The sequence below is a fragment of the Mustela lutreola genome, chromosome 11 (genome assembly GCF_030435805.1).
Source record: "Mustela lutreola isolate mMusLut2 chromosome 11, mMusLut2.pri, whole genome shotgun sequence".
In the NCBI taxonomy this organism is placed as follows: Eukaryota; Metazoa; Chordata; class Mammalia; order Carnivora; family Mustelidae; genus Mustela; species Mustela lutreola.
In genome coordinates, this window is record NC_081300.1 from 83,234,667 (window position 1) to 83,254,304 (window position 19,638).

At 52.1% G+C, this 19,638-nt stretch overlaps 1 protein-coding gene across 5 annotated transcripts in view; it reads right to left on the reverse strand.

Annotated features, from left to right (window-relative positions):
• Positions 1-10,244: 10,244 nt before the first annotated feature.
• The window catches only part of UBE3B (ubiquitin protein ligase E3B), a 53,618-nt gene continuing 44,224 nt past the window's right edge, over positions 10,245-19,638 (reverse strand). For all 5 annotated transcript variants that reach the window (XM_059139911.1, XM_059139912.1, XM_059139908.1 and 2 more), the window contains 4 exons: positions 17,136-17,318; positions 16,513-16,624; positions 13,643-13,735; positions 10,245-12,442 (listed from right to left, as the gene is read on the reverse strand). In XM_059139911.1, the coding sequence (XP_058995894.1) occupies positions 12,251-12,442; positions 13,643-13,735; positions 16,513-16,624; positions 17,136-17,318 (580 nt within the window). In that variant the 3' untranslated portion in view covers positions 10,245-12,250. The remainder of the gene's footprint in view (positions 12,443-13,642; positions 13,736-16,512; positions 16,625-17,135; positions 17,319-19,638) is intronic.

The following is a 19,638-nucleotide window of genomic DNA, read 5'->3' on the forward strand; positions in this document are numbered from 1 at the left end:
GTGAGATGGGAAGGACAAGAATATCTACCCCATAGACAGAGGCCACCGAGACAGCTTCATAAGGTGGTACTTTAAAGGACTTAGGGGTGCCTGGGTGGCTCTGTCGGTTCAGTGTCCAACTCTTGGCTTCGGCTCAGGCCATGATCTTAGGTCGTGAGATCAAGTGCCGAGTCAGCCTCCGTGCTCAGCATGGAGGCTGCTTGAGATTTTCTCTCCCTCTGCCCCTGCCCCACTCCACCCCCCACGTTCTTTTTCTAAAATAAATAATCTTTTTTTAAAAAAAGAATTTAGGGGGCACCTGGGTGGCTCAGTGGGTTAAAGCCTCTGCCTTTGGCTCAGGTCATGATCCCAGCGTCCTGGGATCGAGCCCTGCATCGGGCTCTCTGCTTGGCGGAGAGCCTGCTTCCTCCCTCTCTCTCTGCCTACTTGTGATCTCTGTCAAATAAATAAATAAAATCTTAAGGGAAAAAAAAAAGGATTTAGCATAACCCCCAGCAAGTTACCTGGTTTTTTTTGTTTGTTTTGTTTTGTTTTTAAGATTTATTTGAGAGAGGCAGAGCACGAGTGAGAGGGGCCAGCAGGTGGGAGACAGAGAATCCTGAACCAGACTTCATGTTGAGTACGGAGTCCAACAAGGGGCTCGATCTCACGACCCTGAGATCCCGATCTGAGCCTAAATCAGGAGTCAGACGCTCAGCTGACTGAGCCCCCCCAGGTGCCCCAAGTTAACTGTTTTCATAGTTGTTGTTACAACTTGAATTCAGGTTCCAGCCCTGCCGCTTCCCAGCTGAGCTGCCTCCAGTAAACTGTTCGACCAGGCTGAGCCTGTCTTTTATCTTTTACGACTGGGGCTGATGATTCAGCTTCCAGTGGTTCAGGGAATAAGCCCATGGGTTTGGCACGTGGGAGCTGCTCAAGAAAGAAAATGTAGCTATCGTTGCGTTGTGTCTTCTCCTTTTTAAAGCACTTTCAAGGAGCTCAGGCTGGGGTGAAGCTCAAAAGAGCCCTAAGTAGTGCCCCTCCGTTGGTTTGGACTTGCTGAGACCAGGGGACACACGCGGCCTCTGGCGGCGGGGCAGTCCCAGTCAGACCAGAGGCCCTGGCTCCAGTATTCAGACAGAGCGGTAAAAGCTGGGAGGGATCTCAGAGATCACCATTCCCATTTTACAGATGGGAAAACTAAGGCCTAGAGAGAATTTAGTAAGTAAATATTAAAAATGACCACAAATTGAGTAGTGATTATGTCCAGGCATCTTGCTAAACACCTTACCTGCAATGGCTTATTTAATTCTTCCACCCGGCCATGAAGGTGGTACTATGAACATCGCTGTCATCTGTAAATTCCAGTGAAAAACCAGCGCAGCTGGGAGAAATGGCTTTCTCAAGGTCACATGGCTCTAGGAAGTGAGGCTAGGCTTGAAGTCAGGGCTCTACACCCTTCACCACCACAACCAACCTTTTCTCAACTCTCAGCTGTATGCTCAGGTGGGCCTCAATGTCTTCTATTTCTCGGGACCCACTGAGGCCTGTGCACGTAGTCTCCTCATTTTACAGGTAAGGACAATGAGGCCCAGAGAGGTGAGGTCGCTTGCTCAGAATCCCACAGAGTCTGCTGGGGAGGACATGATGGCTATGATGACATCCTCATAAACGGCTGACGTTTACTGAGCTCTTGAGCAACACGAGGAATATTCTACGGTGATATGAGAGCAGCTTGTGCATTTAGCACGTCCCGCCCACCCCCCAACGCCCCTCAGGCAGGAGGAATCTGTAGCTTTGTTGCAGATGCAGACACGGGAACTGAGGCCCAGGGAGAAAGCACTTCGGCCGGTGCGTGCAAGTAAGAAGCCATACTCGGACTTGAACTTGGATCTGTCCACCTCTAGCACGCTCTTACCTCTCCACAGTGACTCATGCTGCCTGAGGTCTCCCTGCAGGCAGCAGTGGAGCTGGGACGAGAATCCTAGTTTTCAGATTCCCGTTGCGGGGCTGGCTTTGGGACAGTGGTGATGAGGTCACAAGTGACAGTGAAGTAGGGGAGGGGAGGAGAAGAGGGTCCCCTCCCCTTCCACCCCTGCTATAAGCTACCTCTCTGGGGAAGGATGAGCAGCAGGCACCAGTTCAGGGGTAGGGGGTATAGGGGCAAAGGCAGCCTGCAGGAATGACTGAGTAAATGGCAGAAAGGCATCCAGCTGGCTGAGGACCTGGGGGTGGCAGGGTGACCTGTCCCCGACCAGATGCTCCCAAGGCACAGAGCCTTCCGCCTTCATTGCCGGCCATCTGTAGCGCCCATGTCCCTCCCCCGGCAAGCAGGTGCCTTTATTTACGATCACCTTGGAAGGGTCGAGCAGACATATGTTGCTAAGGGTCATTTATTCTTGTTTATAAAATTTATGGCTTCACCTCGACTACACACTGTCAAAACGGGAAGGATTGGCCCCAAAGTCTCTTGCCGCATGACTGCCTCAGACGTGCGTACATCTGTTAACTCTGTAGGAGCTGTAAAGGAAGATAAGGTTGATGATAGCTCAAAAGCTTGCTGTCCCGTCACAAGGTGTGGGCAGTCCGCCTCGAGAAAAGGCGTCAGGGGGCGTGGGTGGAAAGGAAGGGGGTCAGGGTCTGCGGGTGGCTGCGCCACATGGCACTAGGACCCTGCCCCCTCCTGGCTATGGACTTTCTTGGGCCAGCTTCAGGTTGCGGAGCGGGAGAGGAAGAACCCTCAGGGGTCCGGCCATAGGACCCGGCAGCTGGAGAGAGTTCTGGGCCTGTGTCTCTCTACCTGCAGGCTTCCACGAGGAGAAAGAAACGAGGACTCTCTACTACTGGGGGGATCAGAGCTAGGTATGACCTTTCAGGAGGGCAATTTGCTGGGGGGATATGGAAGTCCTGGAAAAGTTTGTCCTTATGACCCCGTGATCCTGTGTCTGAGAATTTCACCAAAGGAAGCAGATACATTGGAGAAGCCACGTGGGATTTTTTTTTTCAGAGCTGCTCATTACAGTGAAAAACTGGAAGCCTGGTCCAACAAAACGGAGCTAATTGTCAAATAAAGAAAATACTGAACAGTAAGGGGATCAAAGAAACACAGAACTACTGAAATAGATAGTGTCTATATATTACTATGGAAAAGCATTCACCATCTCTTACGTGAAAAAAACAAAAACAACCACATCCAAATTATACAATGGTATAGTACAGAATGACCTAATTTCTGAAAAAGAAATAGGTGTGTGGATAAACACCACAGGAAAAAAAGTAATGCAAGGATCTGTTTGGTGTGTTAATAATACCTCTAAATCATGGGATTACCAGTGGTGTTAACTTTCACTTTTGTTTGTCTGGATTTCCCCACTTTTTTTTTTTTTTTTAAACAATGTATTTGGGTTGGATTTGACAGAGGCTTACTTGTGTAATAAACATGAGGGCAAAAGAGAGAACAGACAGTTGCTTGCCACGCCTCTCATAAATCCTCTCCCTCTCTTGGGATGTTTGGAGTCAGGGGAGGTGGCCCTCTGGAAGCCAAAGCCATGGGGCCCCTCCAGTGTAGAAGCCTGGAGAACACACCCCTGGCCGATCTGTTGGAGTCAGCTGGCTGCCCGGGGTGCAGCTCCTGTGCGGTCTGAACGTTGTTGCTTGGCTTCTGTTCCAGGGCAACAGAGAAGGGCAGAAAGCTGATCACAGCCCCACTGAGGATTGGCTGTGGAGGGGGATCACGCCCACTTTTCACAGGATGCTGGGAATGTCGGCATCCTTCTTTCTCCTCTGTTGGTTGCTGCCATCTTTAACTTGCGTGGGGTTTGAGAGTAGACAAAGGACGTTCCCACTGATTACCTTATATGGATTTTCACCCTGCCTTCACCTGGACAAACTGGCACACCAGTGGGTACCACGATGAGTCCAATGTGTCAGTCAGCAAGTGGCAAAACCAGCACTCAACCCGGGCCTTCTGCATCAAAACCCAGCTTCCTTTCTTTGATTATATTTCTGCTGAGACCATGCAAGGGCTGATCCCAGGGGTGCGAAAGAAGTGCCGAAGCCAGGTGACTGGTAGGGGCTGCCTGGAAGGCTGTGTTAAGAAGGAGCTCGAGGCTGGGTCCCGACTCAGCAGGTGTTGGTAATCCATTCATAAGGTCTCGCATGGTTTCTATGGAGGTAGTGAGAGTAAGGATGTGTATTTGACATTTCTGGATTCCCAGGCCAAGGCCCTCACAGGGGACTGCAGAGGCACATACGGTCTCCAGGCTGCCTGTCCCTCCAAGCCGGCCCTAAAAGTGGCTCTCTCGACCCCACGGTTCCCCAAGAGAGTGAACTGGCAGAACAGATGTCTCAGAGCTTTGAGGTGACACATCAGGGTCATAGATCTCTGAGAACCCCGAGCGTATAAATCTGGCTAATTGATGAGTCAGCCCTCATGAGCTTGCCACCATAATTCAGAATCTGTAATTACATTTCACATTAAAGTTAAGATTAAAACCAGTGAGAGATAGTGTGACACCTCCCATCCCCCAGCCTCTGCCACAATCATCTCCACCGCTCCCCACAATCTGTCAGCAGGCAGGTATCCTAAAAGCCACATCCCTTTGGCTCTTTCTTCTCTCGGTTCCCCTTTGGGCTGCTTCCCGCTGTGCCAGGCACCAGGTCCGGCTCCCCTCCCTGTGGTGTTGCATTCAGTGGAGGCAAAGAGTTTGTTTAGGGGGAGACTTCTGGGTTTATGGTTCACAATGCCCCTCCCCAACCCACTGAAGGCTGTGAAGTGTGCACCCATAGTTGAATGTCAGATGGTCTTTTCCCAGCAAGAACGCACACACACCCTGGGGAAACGTGGGTTGTTTCAGGAGGAGGATTCCTTCGGCGTGTGCTGGGTGTTTTGGGGGGTGGTTCAAGGAAGCAGGGGCAGTTCTGTAGTTAGGCACCTTAATCTAGAAGGAGGAAGGAAGGAATGATGTTAAAGCTGCAATGGTGGGGTGCCTGGCTGGCTCAGTTGGTAGAGCACGCGACTTTTTTTTTTTTTTTTTTTTTTTTTTTTTTTAAAGATTTTATTCTTTTGTCAGAGAAAGAGAGAGAGAGAAGAGAGAGAGCACAAGCCGGGGGAGCAGGCTCCCCGCTGAGCAAGGAGCCTGATGCAGGGCTCCATCCCAGAACCCTGGGATCATGACCGGAGCCAAAGGCAGATGCTTAACTGACTGAACCACCCAGGTGCCCCAGAGCACCTGCCTCTTGATCTTGAGGTTGTGAGTTCACAACCCACATTGGGTGTAGAGATTACTGAAAAAAAAAAAAAAATCTAAAAAAGAAGAAAATTCTAAACTCAATAATCTAACTTAAAAGAATAAAGCTGTGATGGAATATGCTGGAGGGTCAGCAAAAAAAGCCCCCAACCTCAAGGACCTGGCTTAGCGACCCACCTTGCATGCGTGTGTCCCCACATCCCACACATGGGACGTGATTGAGTATTTGGTTGGAAAACTGAACTGAGAACTCATTACATGCCAGGTGTGGGGCATGCCTGACCTCGTGTGACCTCACAGCAACCATATGTGGGAAGAATTATCACCCCCATTTTGCAGGCTTGCAAAGTTTAGGGGACTTGCCCCAGGTCACTGGAAGGAAGTGGCTGGGACCAGATATGAAGTCTAATCTACTTCCAGAACCCGAATCCTTGCCACCACCCTGGGCACCCGAGCAGGCTTTCAAAGTCTTAAAAATGGCAGGAACCATCTTGTGGATATTTGCTAAGTTTGGGGATCTCCACATCCAGTCCCTCTTCTCTTCATAGCCATGCCTCAATTCCCTTTTGGAGATTTACTTTTCCCAATGGGATATGGGGGTGGGTGTGTGTCTCTCTTTTTTTCAACACATCAGAAATGATCTTATGGGTTTCCTGTTAGTGTCTGTCTCTCCCAAAGTCGACCGTAGGGCTTAGTTAGGGCTTGGCACACAGCAGGTGCCTGACGACATTTACTGAATGAATAAATGACAGAACGACATCAGTGCCTTGCTCAGTCTTTCCTCTTTACCTGCCCTTTCCCTGAAGACTGGAGTGATAAGAATGAGGATGGGTTCCTGCCAGTCCCCTCAAGGGGAGAGGGGACAGGGATGAGCACCAGTGGCAGAAGGGACAGAACAGCTCCTAGGGCTTTGCTCAATCTTGATCCCACTTTCTAGAAGGCTCTCCCACTCCTCTTCTGCCTGCTCAAACTTTGGTCAGGGCTTTGGAGTGAGCAGCAAGCCAGGGTTTGCATGTTGGCTCTGCCAGTGACAGTCTCTAGGGCCTTGGACAAGGGTCTTGCCATCAACAAATCTCAGTTTGCCGAGCTGGGAAGTAGGCATCTGGACAGTGTGGCACTAGGGGAAGTGATCACAGTATGTGCTCTGGCATGTCTTTGGCCAACCTGAGAGTGAGCACAGTGGGGCAGGGAGGTATCTGCATTCCTCCTGGCTGTGCTTCCAGCACCTGGCACAGCCCGTGTGCCTATTTTTGGATGAACCGAGGCAAGCCCGAACTCCCTAGCAATCTGGCTCCCTGGGCTGGCTGGGACACCGCCATCTGCTGGGTCCATCGGGCATCATCTGTGATGGTGACAAGACCACCTGGGCTGCCCGGCAGACCCTCAGTGCCCCACACAGGGTGATGCTCCCTTCCCCGCACAGAGTCCCTGGGAGGACACAAGCAGGTTGGGGAGAGGGTCATGGAGCCTGATGTCTGGTGCGGGTGCCCAGAGCAGACAACGTATCGAGAAGACAAAGCGTCACTGTCATACGCTGCCCTGTTTCTCTTCGCCTTCAACTTCAGGCTCCCCTAGCGTGCCTTGGGGAACCAACCCCTCTCTTACAGCCCCCTTGGTCTCAGTTTGCACCCAATGACTTCCAGCCCTTCCCAGCTCTCCCACCCTAGTGCTCCCCACCACAGGGAATGCCTGTGACTGTTCCCCGCAGCAGCGAAGCTAGTGGAGGTTGAAGGGGGCCCTCTGTCGTCACAGGGACCCAGAACTGAATCTGACCTCTGGTGCTTTCTGGCTGTGTGGTCTCATGCAAGTGCAACCAGCTCTCTGAACCTCCGCATCCTCATCCGCAGAACAGACCGCTTCTACTCCGGTGCCCAGGGTCCCAGGTGGAGATCGTGAAGAACTTGTGCAGAAGGCCAAGTGCAGTGCTTTGCTTGTGGCGAAGGTCTGGAGAACAAGCACTAGTTGTGGTAGGACGCCCCCGTTCCGCCCTCAGTGACAGATGGGATGGGACCCCCGCGGCTCACCACCTCACCTTGGGTCTGGCTGCTTCCTCCGTCCCAAATGGCTCCCTTCCTGTCTCCAAAGGGCAAACCCTCTTTCCAGATAAAAATGAACACATCCTTTACGACCCTCTTCTCCCTAAATACAGAGGACCTCTCTTTTGTCCTGGAAGCAATGCTTGTCCCATTACCATGGAGACACATTTTAGGATGTGACTTATGCCTGTTTTCCAGATGACAGGTAGGCTGGGAGAGGTGGTCAGAGCCCCACAGCCAGTGAGATGCTGGGCTTGGTGCCCAGGTCTGTGTGACCCCACTCTCAGCTGTCAGTGAGGCCATCAGGAGGGTTATTAGTATTAGAGGTGATTTTACTGATGAGAAAAGAAGGTTCAGGGAGTTGGAAACTTGTCCAGAGTTACTCAGCTGACCTGAACTAGATTTTGATGCCAAGTTCAGGGTCTTACCCCACCTGCCTGAACACCGGGCCCTGGCGGACTCCTAGGTGTGGTCTGCAGTACCGCGCAAAGTAGTCAGGAATGTAGGACCCTGGGCGCCCCAGACCCGCTGAATCAGCATCTCCCTGGTGACTCGTGGACATGTGGATGTTGAGATGCTCAGGTTTTGATTTCCTCTGGAGGCTTCTTTGGGGTCAGAGCAGTGGGTCACACCTTCCATGGGCTTTCTCCTGCCGTCACTGAGTGTTCTGTCTGGCTCTCTTGGTGGAGGGTCTGAAAAATGACACAGATCCCATCCTGGTCTCCCCAAGTCTCTGAGTCTCCTTACGGCTCAGAGACCACGCAACTGTCACAGGCAGGGAAAACTGCGTAGGGAATGTGGCTGCTGGTCCCAGGCTGGGGGAGAGGCTGGGTTGAAGCGCGTGGTGAAAGCTCAGGACATGGTGGGGGCTCTTGCAAAAAACCCGGGGCTGAGGGTAAAGCCCAGAAGAAGCCCCTTGGGGTGTCTTTCTTGCAAGGAGCCTGAAAAACAAAGGTAATTCCAGAGAGGACATCAGTTAGGTCTCCAGAATAAAATAATGGTGATAATTACACCAGCCACAAATCATCGACCGTCCACAAAGGGCCTGGCACAGGCTGGGCTCTTCAGGCCACACTGTGTGGTGGCTGCTTTTACCCCTATTGAATGGAAGAGGGAAGTATAGCTCAGAGATGCCAGGGAATTGTCTCCAGCCTCCTGGCCAGCGAGCACCAGAGCTGGGAAGCAAACTCTGTTCTAGAGGCTCCAAACCTGCTGTCCAGTGTGCTCAGAGCCCCGATGGCTCAGGCTCCAGTCAGTCACGATACAAGCACGAGCTTATAAAACATGTTAGTTCCCATGATTATAATCAGCAAGTGACTTTAACTTGACTCTGAAGACTGGAGGGACCCACGGCTCCCATCTGGGCCTCCGTGAGTGTGAGGTGGCTGGAGGCCATGCCAGCCTGGAAATGCCCCAGCCGATTCCCTGCAGGCAGTGGGGAGGAGGGAGTGTGCCTTCCCACCATTCTGCAGAAGTTCCCTGGGAGACCGCATTCAAGACCTCTCCATAGGTTTTCTCACTGCTGTGCTGTGACTGTGGTGGCAGCGGAAGCTACTAGAAGTTGGTCCAGGGCCTGACGGACAGGCCATAGGCAGCTCTGTTTTCTTCTGGTGCAGGGTGAGCAAATGTAGGAGGAAGACTGACGTCTGATGCTGACTTGGTGCGAGGAACCAAGTGGGGTGCAGGCCACATGTTGCTTCGTGGAATCCCTACAGCCTCTGAAGCTGGCTCCAAGATTCCTGGGAGGCATAGGCTGAGCCCGGCACTGAGCCAGGAAGGGAGGTTTCACAGGTGTCTCTGCGGTCCTGAGCCCTCGCTGCACTGAACAAACCACAGTTCGGTTCTTCAGCAGCTCTGACCGATCTACAAAGTTACCAAGAAGTAGGTCTGAGGTCTAGGGTCCTGCATCTCCAGGTGAACCAACCTTAGAGATAACCAGTCTGTCCATAACCCCGCCGCACACCTCTGGCAGCATGACCTCTGCTAAGTCAGCAGAACAAGGACATGCAGACAGCTTTGCTGTCTGAAACATGGTGGAGACCAGTGTTTCTCAAACTGGGTTCCACCTCAATATTCTCAGGCACTTGCAGGTTCTGTCAGTGCACTAAAACTGTCTTCATTTAAACCAGTTTTTAAGAAGCCCACTTGTTTTTCCTAGTTAAAAGAATTTTCTCTTTGCTGTGGTAACTTGGAAAGGCTGAGATGTCACAGAACGAGGCTCTGGATTTGCAGGTGGTAGTGTGTCACTGGACACTATCGTTTTTCTGGGGAGGCGGTACTGATGCTCTGCGTGAGAAAACCCAGCACACACGAATTCCCCTTGAGTGCCCACACATTGTCTTATAAAGGTCCATCTCTCCTGAGTCCTTGGATTTCAACAGGCCAGCCTCCTGCTCCGACCCTCTGAGGGCTCCAGGCCAGAGGCAGGGGCAGGTGAGGGGAGAAGCCACCTAGGGTGAAGCTGGAAACACGGGCAGTCAGAGATGGGTTTTCTGCTGAGCGTAAAGGTGGGCTGAACAGGATGACACAGGGCTGCATGTCCCGCACTACGATCCTCAGGGCGCAAAGCCACACAGACCCCGATGCAGCTGGAAAATATGCCTTCATGTGCTTGTTATGTGGATGGTTTTCAATGAACACACATCTAGGGCTTGTATCCATTTCAGTATAAAACATGGAATCCGGGGCGGTGGCCGCCTCTGCAGAGTGGGTGGGAGGGACACGAGCCCAGCGGTGCTGGAGGTGACCTGGGCTCTATCTGGAATGTGCTCCCTCTCAAAACAGAACTGGAAGTGAAGAGAACATTGTCAGCTGCTAACTGCTTTGACGGCGAGACTTGGGGGTCTGCTGTGTTTGCCTCTGAATCACCCTTCCACAGAGGGAGCCGCGTGCCCTTTAAGCTCCAGGCGCCCCCTCGTGAGCTACCTGGGACCAAGGTCCTAAAGCGCTCTTTCTTCAGATAAAAAGCAGAACACAGCCATCGTGTGTGACAGTAGAAATTTAATAAAGCCTTTGATCACCTTTTAATCCCTAGGTTATCTATGAAACCAAACCTGCCCCCCAACTTTTTAGAGCCATCAAGAGCCATCAAAGTGTCAACAAACACCGGCCATAAGAGCACAGATTCAGTGTTTTAGATAGTGCAAGATTTCCAGCTACTGAAGAGAACCATTTAAATGAAATTACGAACCACCCCTCCTCGTCAAAAGAACAAAAGAAGTTGGTGTCGGTGCTTAGAAACCACGCTCTCCGCAGCGGCATGCTGGCCAATCTGTGGGTGATTGGAGTCAAGATGGAAGCATCCATGCAGGCCAACGGTATAAATGTGCATGCCCGCTCCGCGCGCGCACACACGTTCAGAGATCTTCAGAGGAGTCAAGTGTTTAAAGTGGCAAATCCACAGAATCAGAGGTTACTTACAAATCTTTAACAATAATAAATTCCTGTCTTTAAATTCTTTCCATCAAAGTAAAACATAAACTCTGTTTTGCAGAAGCCCAGGGGCTCTCACGGAGCCAGGCTTGGGCCCGGGCGGGACACGGCACCTATCTGCAACCTCTGAGGGAGGCCATGGAGATCAGTCCTGCCTACTTTGTTGTCAACATGAAGGTTTTTGCCAGAAGGTGTTCTGCTGCTTGGTAGAAAGCTGAAGGCCCCAGCCGGCTCCACAGAACAGAGGAGGGACCAGGCACTCCTGGCTTCAGTCTTGGTGGTGGGGATGCCTAAGGAGCTTGATGAGGGGGGCAAGGGTGATGGCTGTCAATAGAGACCACAGACATGGCCTCTGTCTCAATTCCCTGGATCGAGAATGAAGTTCTCATGATAAGGGCAGAGGAGCACAATGGGTTGGAAGAGAAAAAGGAAGTAAAAAAAATAAACCCCAAAAACCCAGCCCAGTGTTTCCTCAGCCCTTTGAGCTTCCGTTAATGCAAAGTGTCCTGGTTCCCCGTGCTGAAGAAAAATGAGGGGCAAGACCCAAGTTTCTTGGGATTTTACCATCAGTGGAGGGAAGACACTCCCCCAACAGGTTGGGTAACTCAGAGAGTGTTCCTTACAAGACAAGAGCAGGGCAAAGAAGCAGGGGGATGGCAGCTGTCCCCTTAGGAATCAGCAGGCTTTGGGGGAACAGCCAGCACCCTCTGGAAACAGAGCTGCTCTTAAGGGCCAAGAGGTACTTTCTCCCAAAGCCAGGCCGCCAGTGTGAACACATTGATGGGATCAAGCCAGTGGGGGGCCTCCCAGCAACCCCACCTGCTAAGGACTCAGAGCATCTGAGGCAAGACTGGGTGTGTGTGCGTGGGCGGGGAGGGGGCACTGCCGCCATGTGGAATGGTTTCAAGGTGGGGGCAGCGCCCTGAACTTCCTGGGCTCTGCCGCCTTCCTGGCCGGCAACTCTGCTTCCCTGGGGAGCAGGCAGGCCTGGTTGTCTGCAGAGGGGCCGCTCTGGACAGGAAGGAGGCAGAGACTTTGTCAAGTGCATAGAGGCTTGGCGAGGCCTTACCTGAGTAAAGAGTTTTCAGAAAAGGAAGGAGAGCATCTCAGCCCTAGTGGGCTCTGTGCACTCAGGACCGTATCGTGAAAGCCACTCTGGACCCTTGGAGTTCCAGGCACTCACTCGTTCATGCACAGCTCATTCAGCAAGTTCAGGAAAGAAAAGACTCACCAAAAAACCAAACTATCAAAAGGAGAAGTCCCTCTGTGACCACAAGCCTTGGCTTCAGGCCCCAGAAAGCAGGAGAAAAGGACCAGCGCTGGAGGAACCTGGAGGTTTATTCTCAACACCCTTCCCATCAGTGTCACCTGGAGAGCGCTACGGAGTCGTCAGGTGCATCCCAAGTAGTTGAGGCCACAGGGGAGTCTCATGGCTATAGAGAGTGCGAGGTCACCTGGTGGGTGGGTCACCCACTCCCAGAGCGACCCTGCCCCCTGGAGCTGAAGGTCCTTGGGATCCCAGGAGCCGGCCAGGGCAGGTGGCGGGGGCGAGAGCTAGGAGAGCTCAAAGCCCGTGTTCATGCTGATGGCATAGCGCAGCTTTTCCCGGAGGGCGCTCTTCTTGCTGTAGTTGGGCAGCTTGAGCAGGTTGAAGCAGGTGGAGGAGGTGGGCAGGCGGCCACCCGGCTCCCGCTTGCGGATGGTGAAGAAGCCCCGGAGGACACTGCCAAGGGTGTCCCCTGTGTCCTGCAAGCACACAGCACAGCCTCGGTTGGGAGGCACTTGGCGAGGGAGCCCGGGGGTCTGCCAGAGTGGGCGACCCAGGAGAGGACCTGGCTAGTCCCGGGTGTCGAGCGGAACGGCCGGACTGGTGAGAATGCACTGCCACCCGAGATAGCCTCCCAATGGAGGGCACCGGGCCCCAAGTGCTGAGCGCACAGAAGCAGCCCTGTCCTGCATGGGCGACCCCTGTGTTAGGTAAGCGCTCAAAAAGGGGGCCTTCAGATTAACTGCTAGTTAACGGTTAACCAATTTCCAAAGAGCCAGACTACTGTAGACACATTTAAGGTCCAAAAACAGCCTCCCACTTCCCGCTGCCAGCACATGGCCCAGGGCAGACTGCAATGTGTGGCAGCCTTCCTTAAGAGGACTGAGCCTTGGGACGCCTGGGTGGCTCAGTTGGTTGGACGACTGCCTTCGGCTCAGGTCATGATCCTGAAGTCCCGGGATCGAGTCCCGCATAGGGCTCCCTGTTCCACGGGGAGCCTGCTTCTCTCTCTGACCTTCTCCTTGCTCATGTTCTCTCTCACTCTCTCTCAAATAAATAAATAAAATCTTTAAAAAAAAAAAAAAAGAGGACTGAGTCTTGTCTAGCATCACACGAGGGACCTGGAGACCAGCCTGCAGCATCCCAAGAGGCCGCTATGTGCAGAGGCCGCTGGGTTTTTGCCGGCAGGGGAGAGGGGTTGAGATAGTGTACCACGGCTGCTCTTCAAGCACCCCTCCATGGGGCAGGACAACCCGAGACATTTGTTCTCTCTTGCAGACGAGGAAACGATGCAGCCTGCCAGATAGCAAGGGCCAGCACACAAGCCCTTGCCTGCCCCATTCCTAAGCCTTACCCCCTCCCCCAACTGCCTCTCAGCCTGGAGCCCTGCCAAGCCACCTGCTACTAAACCACCCCCAGGTACCCTTTCCTGAGGGAGGAAAGAGAAAGGGACCCTGAGAGAGCTGAGGCCTCAGAGCAGCCCGAGTCCCAGGGCATCCTCTGGGGGCCCGACTGGTCTCCTGGCTGGAGCATTGTGGAACCTTCTCACCCCGCTCCCAGGAGCTGCGCGGCCCGCCCCACGGACCCAGACCGGGTGTGAAGCTCCCCGCAGCGCCCACAGCAACCCCCCCCAAAGAGCGGGCGCCTTGCGCCACCCCCCCCAACCCCGGCAGCAGTACCTGATCGTCTGACACTTCCACACAGCGGATGGAGAAGGGAGGCTTGAGGTAGGCGAATCCTAGGAGCGGGGGCCTGGAGCAGCTGGTCACAAACTGCAACACAAGGCAGGTTGAGGGGACAGAGTGGGGCTCTTGCAACTTCAGCAACACGCCCCTGGCAGGCGAGCTGTGCTTTTTTGCTTTCTCTAGTCACAGTATGACTGGAGAGTGCAAGGTGACAGACCGTGCATTCGGCCCAAGAACTGGTACATGTCTCATATCTCCCTTAAGGGTGTTGTTTTTGAAGGTTAAAACATACGAAAGCCACACCAGTAGATGTGACCAGTCATTTGTGCGCGCCAACCCAAGGGATGGCGGAGAATGTGTAGCTGAACAGCTCAGAAACAACACAAACTCCCCTCACGGGACCGATCTCAGTGGGCCTGGCACATGGGCCCTGGTGTAGAGAGACGCCACGCACAGGAGCACCGGGCAGAGGGAGATGGTGGTGCCCCTAAGGATGGCGCAGGAGAGAAGGCCCGCTCCCCTCACACCTGGCTTTCTGTTCGGCTTCCCAGCAAGCCGGGGGATGGTGTGCAGGTGCGTTCACCTGGGCACCCCGGCCTGCTGGGTCACAGAGCAGTCTCTGCGAGCTTTGTCCCTGACAGACAAACCTGCTCTCAGCACGCAGACAATGATCAGGCGTCTGCACCAGCAAGGCTGAGGGGGTGCACTGACACCCCAGACACCGAGAATGGGGCCTTTGGGCAGCCAGCCATGCACTCCTGCAACACTCCTGGGATTCCCTGCATCTTCCAGATGGCAGCACCTGGGTCATCTCCCTACACATGCAGCTCGTGTCTGCACAGGGGAACCAGACTGACTTAGAAATCCGAGCAACAGACCTGCAGAGGAAGTCTTAGAAAGCACTCGCTTTTTAGAACCGAACATCAGCTAGAAACGCTCTCCCTTCTCCAGGGGATGTATGAGCCTACTACTGGGCCTACTACGTTACACCAAGCTGTGCTTCAAAATTTCACGGCAAGCTGCGTGTTTGGCTCTTAACTATTACCACTGAAACAGTGTTTTAAATGGTTGTGAGATTCCTGAGGGCAACCAGAGAGTTTGTAAAAAAAACTATTTTTTACACCAAGTATCGATGCTACTACCCAGCAGGGTTTACTTTCCACCAACCAAAGCACAGCAGCAGCTCCTACAAAGCAGGGCTGAGCTTTGCACTGAGTGCTCTGGGACCTGGCCTCACTGCGTCACTTCTCGGGAGCTGTATGATTCGCTGTTTCAGGGATGAGGAGACAGACCCCGAAGAGCCCATGCCTATCCCAGTTCAGGCCGCTCAGACCTGCCACATGCTCCAAGCTGGGGCTCGTCAATGGAGGGAATGCCGCTTTCATCCCCCTGGGACGGAAGGTGCAGGAGCAGAGGGCATAGGAAGCTGCCATCTGCTGGCGTGACATCTGAAGAAAGCAGAGTCGGGGCCACTCCCGTACAGTGGTTGTGTCTTCCACCTGGCGCTGGGCCTGGTTGCAGGAACAGCAGGTCTGGGGACCGGCTCTCCAGAGACACGAACATGCCCGCTGTGTGGGACAGACTGCATACAGTCAGGAGCCACGGGCTCTCTCCTCTTTCTAGGAGAGACGGAGGAGCGGTTCTATAAGCCAGCAGGGGGTGTTGTGCCTATAAGAGGTGCTGCTGAAAATCAGACTTGATTCTCTTAAGAATTTTTGGAATTATGTCTACCTGCCTACCCCAAGTCCTTTAAAACCCATGGGGACGAGCTGGGCATTTCTGCATCTGCGAGTGGGGGGCTCCTTGATGGGAATGAACTCTCCTCAGAATGAAAAACCAAGGAACAAGAAAACCTGCTGCCCTTTCAACTGGTGACACTGTGTTGATTCAACAACCAAGGTCACCGGAGACCATTCTTGAAACCCAAATGTCCAGTGGAAAATAGCTCAAGGCACTTAAATGTACCCCCAGAATATGACAAAGTGTTCACGGTAAAATATCAAATAGGAGAGCAGGTGGCAAAGTGAGGATTCCATCTTTATAAACATGCACACGTGTGTAACAAATACAGACAAGTGTGCATGTTGTCCACTGTCCCATAAAAGGCTTCGCCAACGTAACAGGAAACAACAGAGTGGCGTCGGGCAGGGGAGGGGGTGGATGTTCTGAACATTTACAACTTCAAAGACACCGGTATAAGGGAACTGGTTAATGTCAGCCACTGTTTGCAGAAACACACATTGCTCTCAGCCTACTCAATCACATGTGTTTTACGGGCACACTGTATGTGTGGCACTGCATGTTTTATACCACTGAGAAAAAGGGTACACAGAGGCAGTCCCGGGACACTAGGAACAGAGACTCAAAAGTGTGCCTGTCTCAGGATGCCTGGCTGGCTCAGTCGGTGGAGCATGTGACTTGATCTTGGCATTAGAAGTTTGATTCCCCACAGTGAGTATAGAAATTATTTAAAAACAAAGCTTAAAAAAAAATTGCTTGTCTGTAATTTTAAGGTAATAAACACTATTTGCTTCTATATAGGAAGGAAGAAACGAGATGTGAGCAAGGCCAGCACTAGCGAAGGGGAAGACGGAGTGCTGAGGCCAATGAGCTCCTGTCCATGCAGGCCTATTTCTGCAGAGAGGTGTGCAGCAGCTCTGGGGCCCGTGTGACTCAGCCTCACCTCTGGCCTGTCTGGTTACTGTTTGACCCACCACGGAGGTGGCCTATGGGAGAGGATACGCTCATGATAGGAGGTCCTCCTGGTAAGGTTTATTTTTTCCCCAGTGTAAATTCTTACATCAAGTGGCCTCTAGGTTTACGAGAGTATCTATGAATGCACATCTAGGTAACATATAAAATACCTTCAGAAACATGGCTCTCTCGTCGGGTGTGAAGTCAGAGGCCAGAATATCCCAGAGCCAGATGATGACCCTGTGACTTCCATGAAAGCCACCGTAGTACACCGTGTGCTTCCTGAAAATAAGGAAGACAATGTGCTCAGCCACACATTCCAATGGGCGCTTACAGACCCAGGCAGGGACGGACTTTAGCCAAGTGGCACAGCCAGCTCTGGCAGGCCTGGGTCACTCCTGACTTCTCTTAAAGGAAGATGATCATGCCTTCGTGACCCACGGCCCTGGAAGCTGAACAAGTGGGGAGCTCCAGAGCTGTACACTCCTGTGACTCGCAAACAAGAGGTCCTGCCCTGCCATTTCCCAGAATTCTGGAGAGCCCAGCAGTCCCTGACACGCTTAGTCTCTGCTTGCACTTCTGAGTCTCTAGGCAGACAAGTGGGGGAGCTTCTTTTCCAGAGCGATTCGCCTGGAAAGTACACTTGGAGGTGGGCTCCTGAAATAGAAGGAGCTCAGCAAGGGGACAGCTTGCTTCCCAGGAGGCCAAAGATTTCACTCACCAACCCTCACTCACCAACCCCCACTCCCCAGCCCCGACCAACCAACCAACCAACCAACCACTCGTTGCTTACTTTAAATCTTCCAGATCAATTTCAGCATTGTCACCAGAGATGAGACGCTGTAGCTCAGGGGTTGAGAACATCCGGGTCCACTCAGGCTTGATAATGGAGCGGAATCCACTAATGAGGGCAGCTGTCTGGTTTTTTATTTGAGTGTGCATCCGAAAATGTGCCATCAGATGGATGTAGCTAATCCTGTTGCCAACAGGAACAAAACAGTGGGAATTAACAGGCCAGTGGGCTGTTACCAGTGGGCTGAAAGAGGAGTCCAGTCATTTTGGGACCACTTCACAGAAACACCAACGGTACCAGGGTGTTTCACCAGAATGATGCTGATGACGAAGACAATAGTGATACTAGCTAGCTGGCCCTCCTGATGCGTTCAGGGCATCACCTCATTCACTCCTCCACCAAAACTTGGGGGTCAGACATCAGGAAACACCCCACTGTACCAAGAACCCAAGTGAGACATTCTCCAGTAAGGAGAGGGCCCTTCTCAGTACAAATGGTGCTTTTTGGACTTTTATTTACTATCATCTGATTAAGAGAGAATTCCATCCTTCAGTAAACTTTAAACAGAGAAAAAAGTGGTTTCACGAGGAAACTTCCATCAAAGCCATACTAATCTGGGCCAAGACTCTTAAGTCATGAAAAGCAAGCCTGAGAAAAGTTGTGACCAAAAGCAGCTGGCTTACACTTAAGTTCGACAGGAAGTCAGGGCACTAACAATGGTTCCGAGCAGACGGTCTTCTGGGCCTGCTTTTCTGAGCACAGTGACCTCATCTACGACTGTGTAAAATACAACACAAACCTTTGGAACAGGTTAAATCCAGTTATGCTAGCATGACTGATTTCTTAGCAAAGAACATGGGCCCAGCCCAGGTACGATTCTCCAAATTCCAAATTAGCACCCCAAATTAGCACAGTCCAAATAAAAATTTTACCCCAAAGGGCTCAGACCTGAGTTTCTGACCTTGAAAATGCATCTATTTTAAAAAAATTATCCAGCAGCAGACTTGCACACTGAAACGCTAAATACGATTTTTTCCATGATCGATATCCCTTTCATACATGCTTCGAGGCAGGGTGCTGCTGTTGTTCCATTTTACCAAAAGAGAGAGGGGGACTCTGGAGGGCTTTCCCATTTAATGTCCACCAGGAAGTGCAAGACCAAATATCACTCCTTAGGAGGGCGGAATCGGCCTTGACAAGCCTTTTAAGACCTTCTGTGGAACTGAATCCCCCCCTTATGCCAAGCTTTTTTGCTGAGAACATAGAAGAGTTTGTGAAGTGGCTTTCCACACAGGTCAGGCAGGGTAGGAGTTTCACTCCAGCACAGGCTGTTGTCGGCCTGCTGCTTCTGGCCGTGACCCATGCTGTGAAACACGACCGATCTGGGGGTGATAGGGGTCTACGAGACATGTCACATAGCTGACACTGGTGACATTCACTGTTTTCATTAGAGAATCAGACACTTGAACCAGACATCCTCAAGGGTATTTTATACCCATGAGCTCAGAGAAGCCCTCTGAAGGGATGGTTATAGGCACACGGCAGGGAGCAATGGGATGAGGCTCTGTTCTCTGATGCCCCCCGGGCAGCGCCTCCCAACCTGGGCTCCCGGCTCTTTTCTCAGTTGTCCAACTAATGTCCCATGGCTAGGAGTCAAAACTGGTGTCCTTCCAACACGAGGAGAATCAGGCCTGCTCTTCTGATCACACTGACCGTCTAAATAAAAGCTCCGCAAGCAGGAGGACTGATCCCCCACCTGATCCCAGAGGGACGCTCGGGCTGCAACGTGCATCTGATCCGAGTGACTCACCAGGTGGGACTGAGCTCTCACCTGTCACTGGGAGAATGATGCTCAGCTGAGCCTGGTGGCAGGAGAAGACTGACAGATTGACAAAAGGGTCAGTATCGACTCCTCATGCCAGGTTCTTCTGTTTTAATGAGGTGAGAACAGTGTGGATGGAGACAGTGCACTGAGGAGTTTTGCTTCTAGGTACCAAAGAGGCTGACATTTATGATAGATTTCTAAAAGCCTGTTATCTGTGACAATAGCTGCCGGGCCTCCGAGTCCCATCACGTCTAAGGACCTGTCTGTGGCATTTGAATTCATCACTGTGTCTTCTCAAGAACAGCATTTCATACAACTTCCACATGCTATCATTCCAAAATGATCTGCCCCTCCAAGGTGTCTTTCTGCCTCTGGGCCCTGTGGGTTCAGGACTATGTGCCTGAGCGGCTCAGAATCCATTTGTCTGCATCTTGAGCCGTCATTAAATTCCTAGGAACACCATGGCCTGGGCGCCTCTGACCTTAGATGTGCTACTGCAAAAAATAAATTGTCAATTCTTATTTTGCAAATCGAATTTAATACAATTTTGGCCTATGAACTGTAACCAGTAAATTCCATTATGATATTTATGGCCTCTTTCTACTTCAATCTATCTTAATAAATTCTCAAAGTAAGACCGGAGAGCCAGAATGAAGTCTTTTCAAGTGATGACCTTAA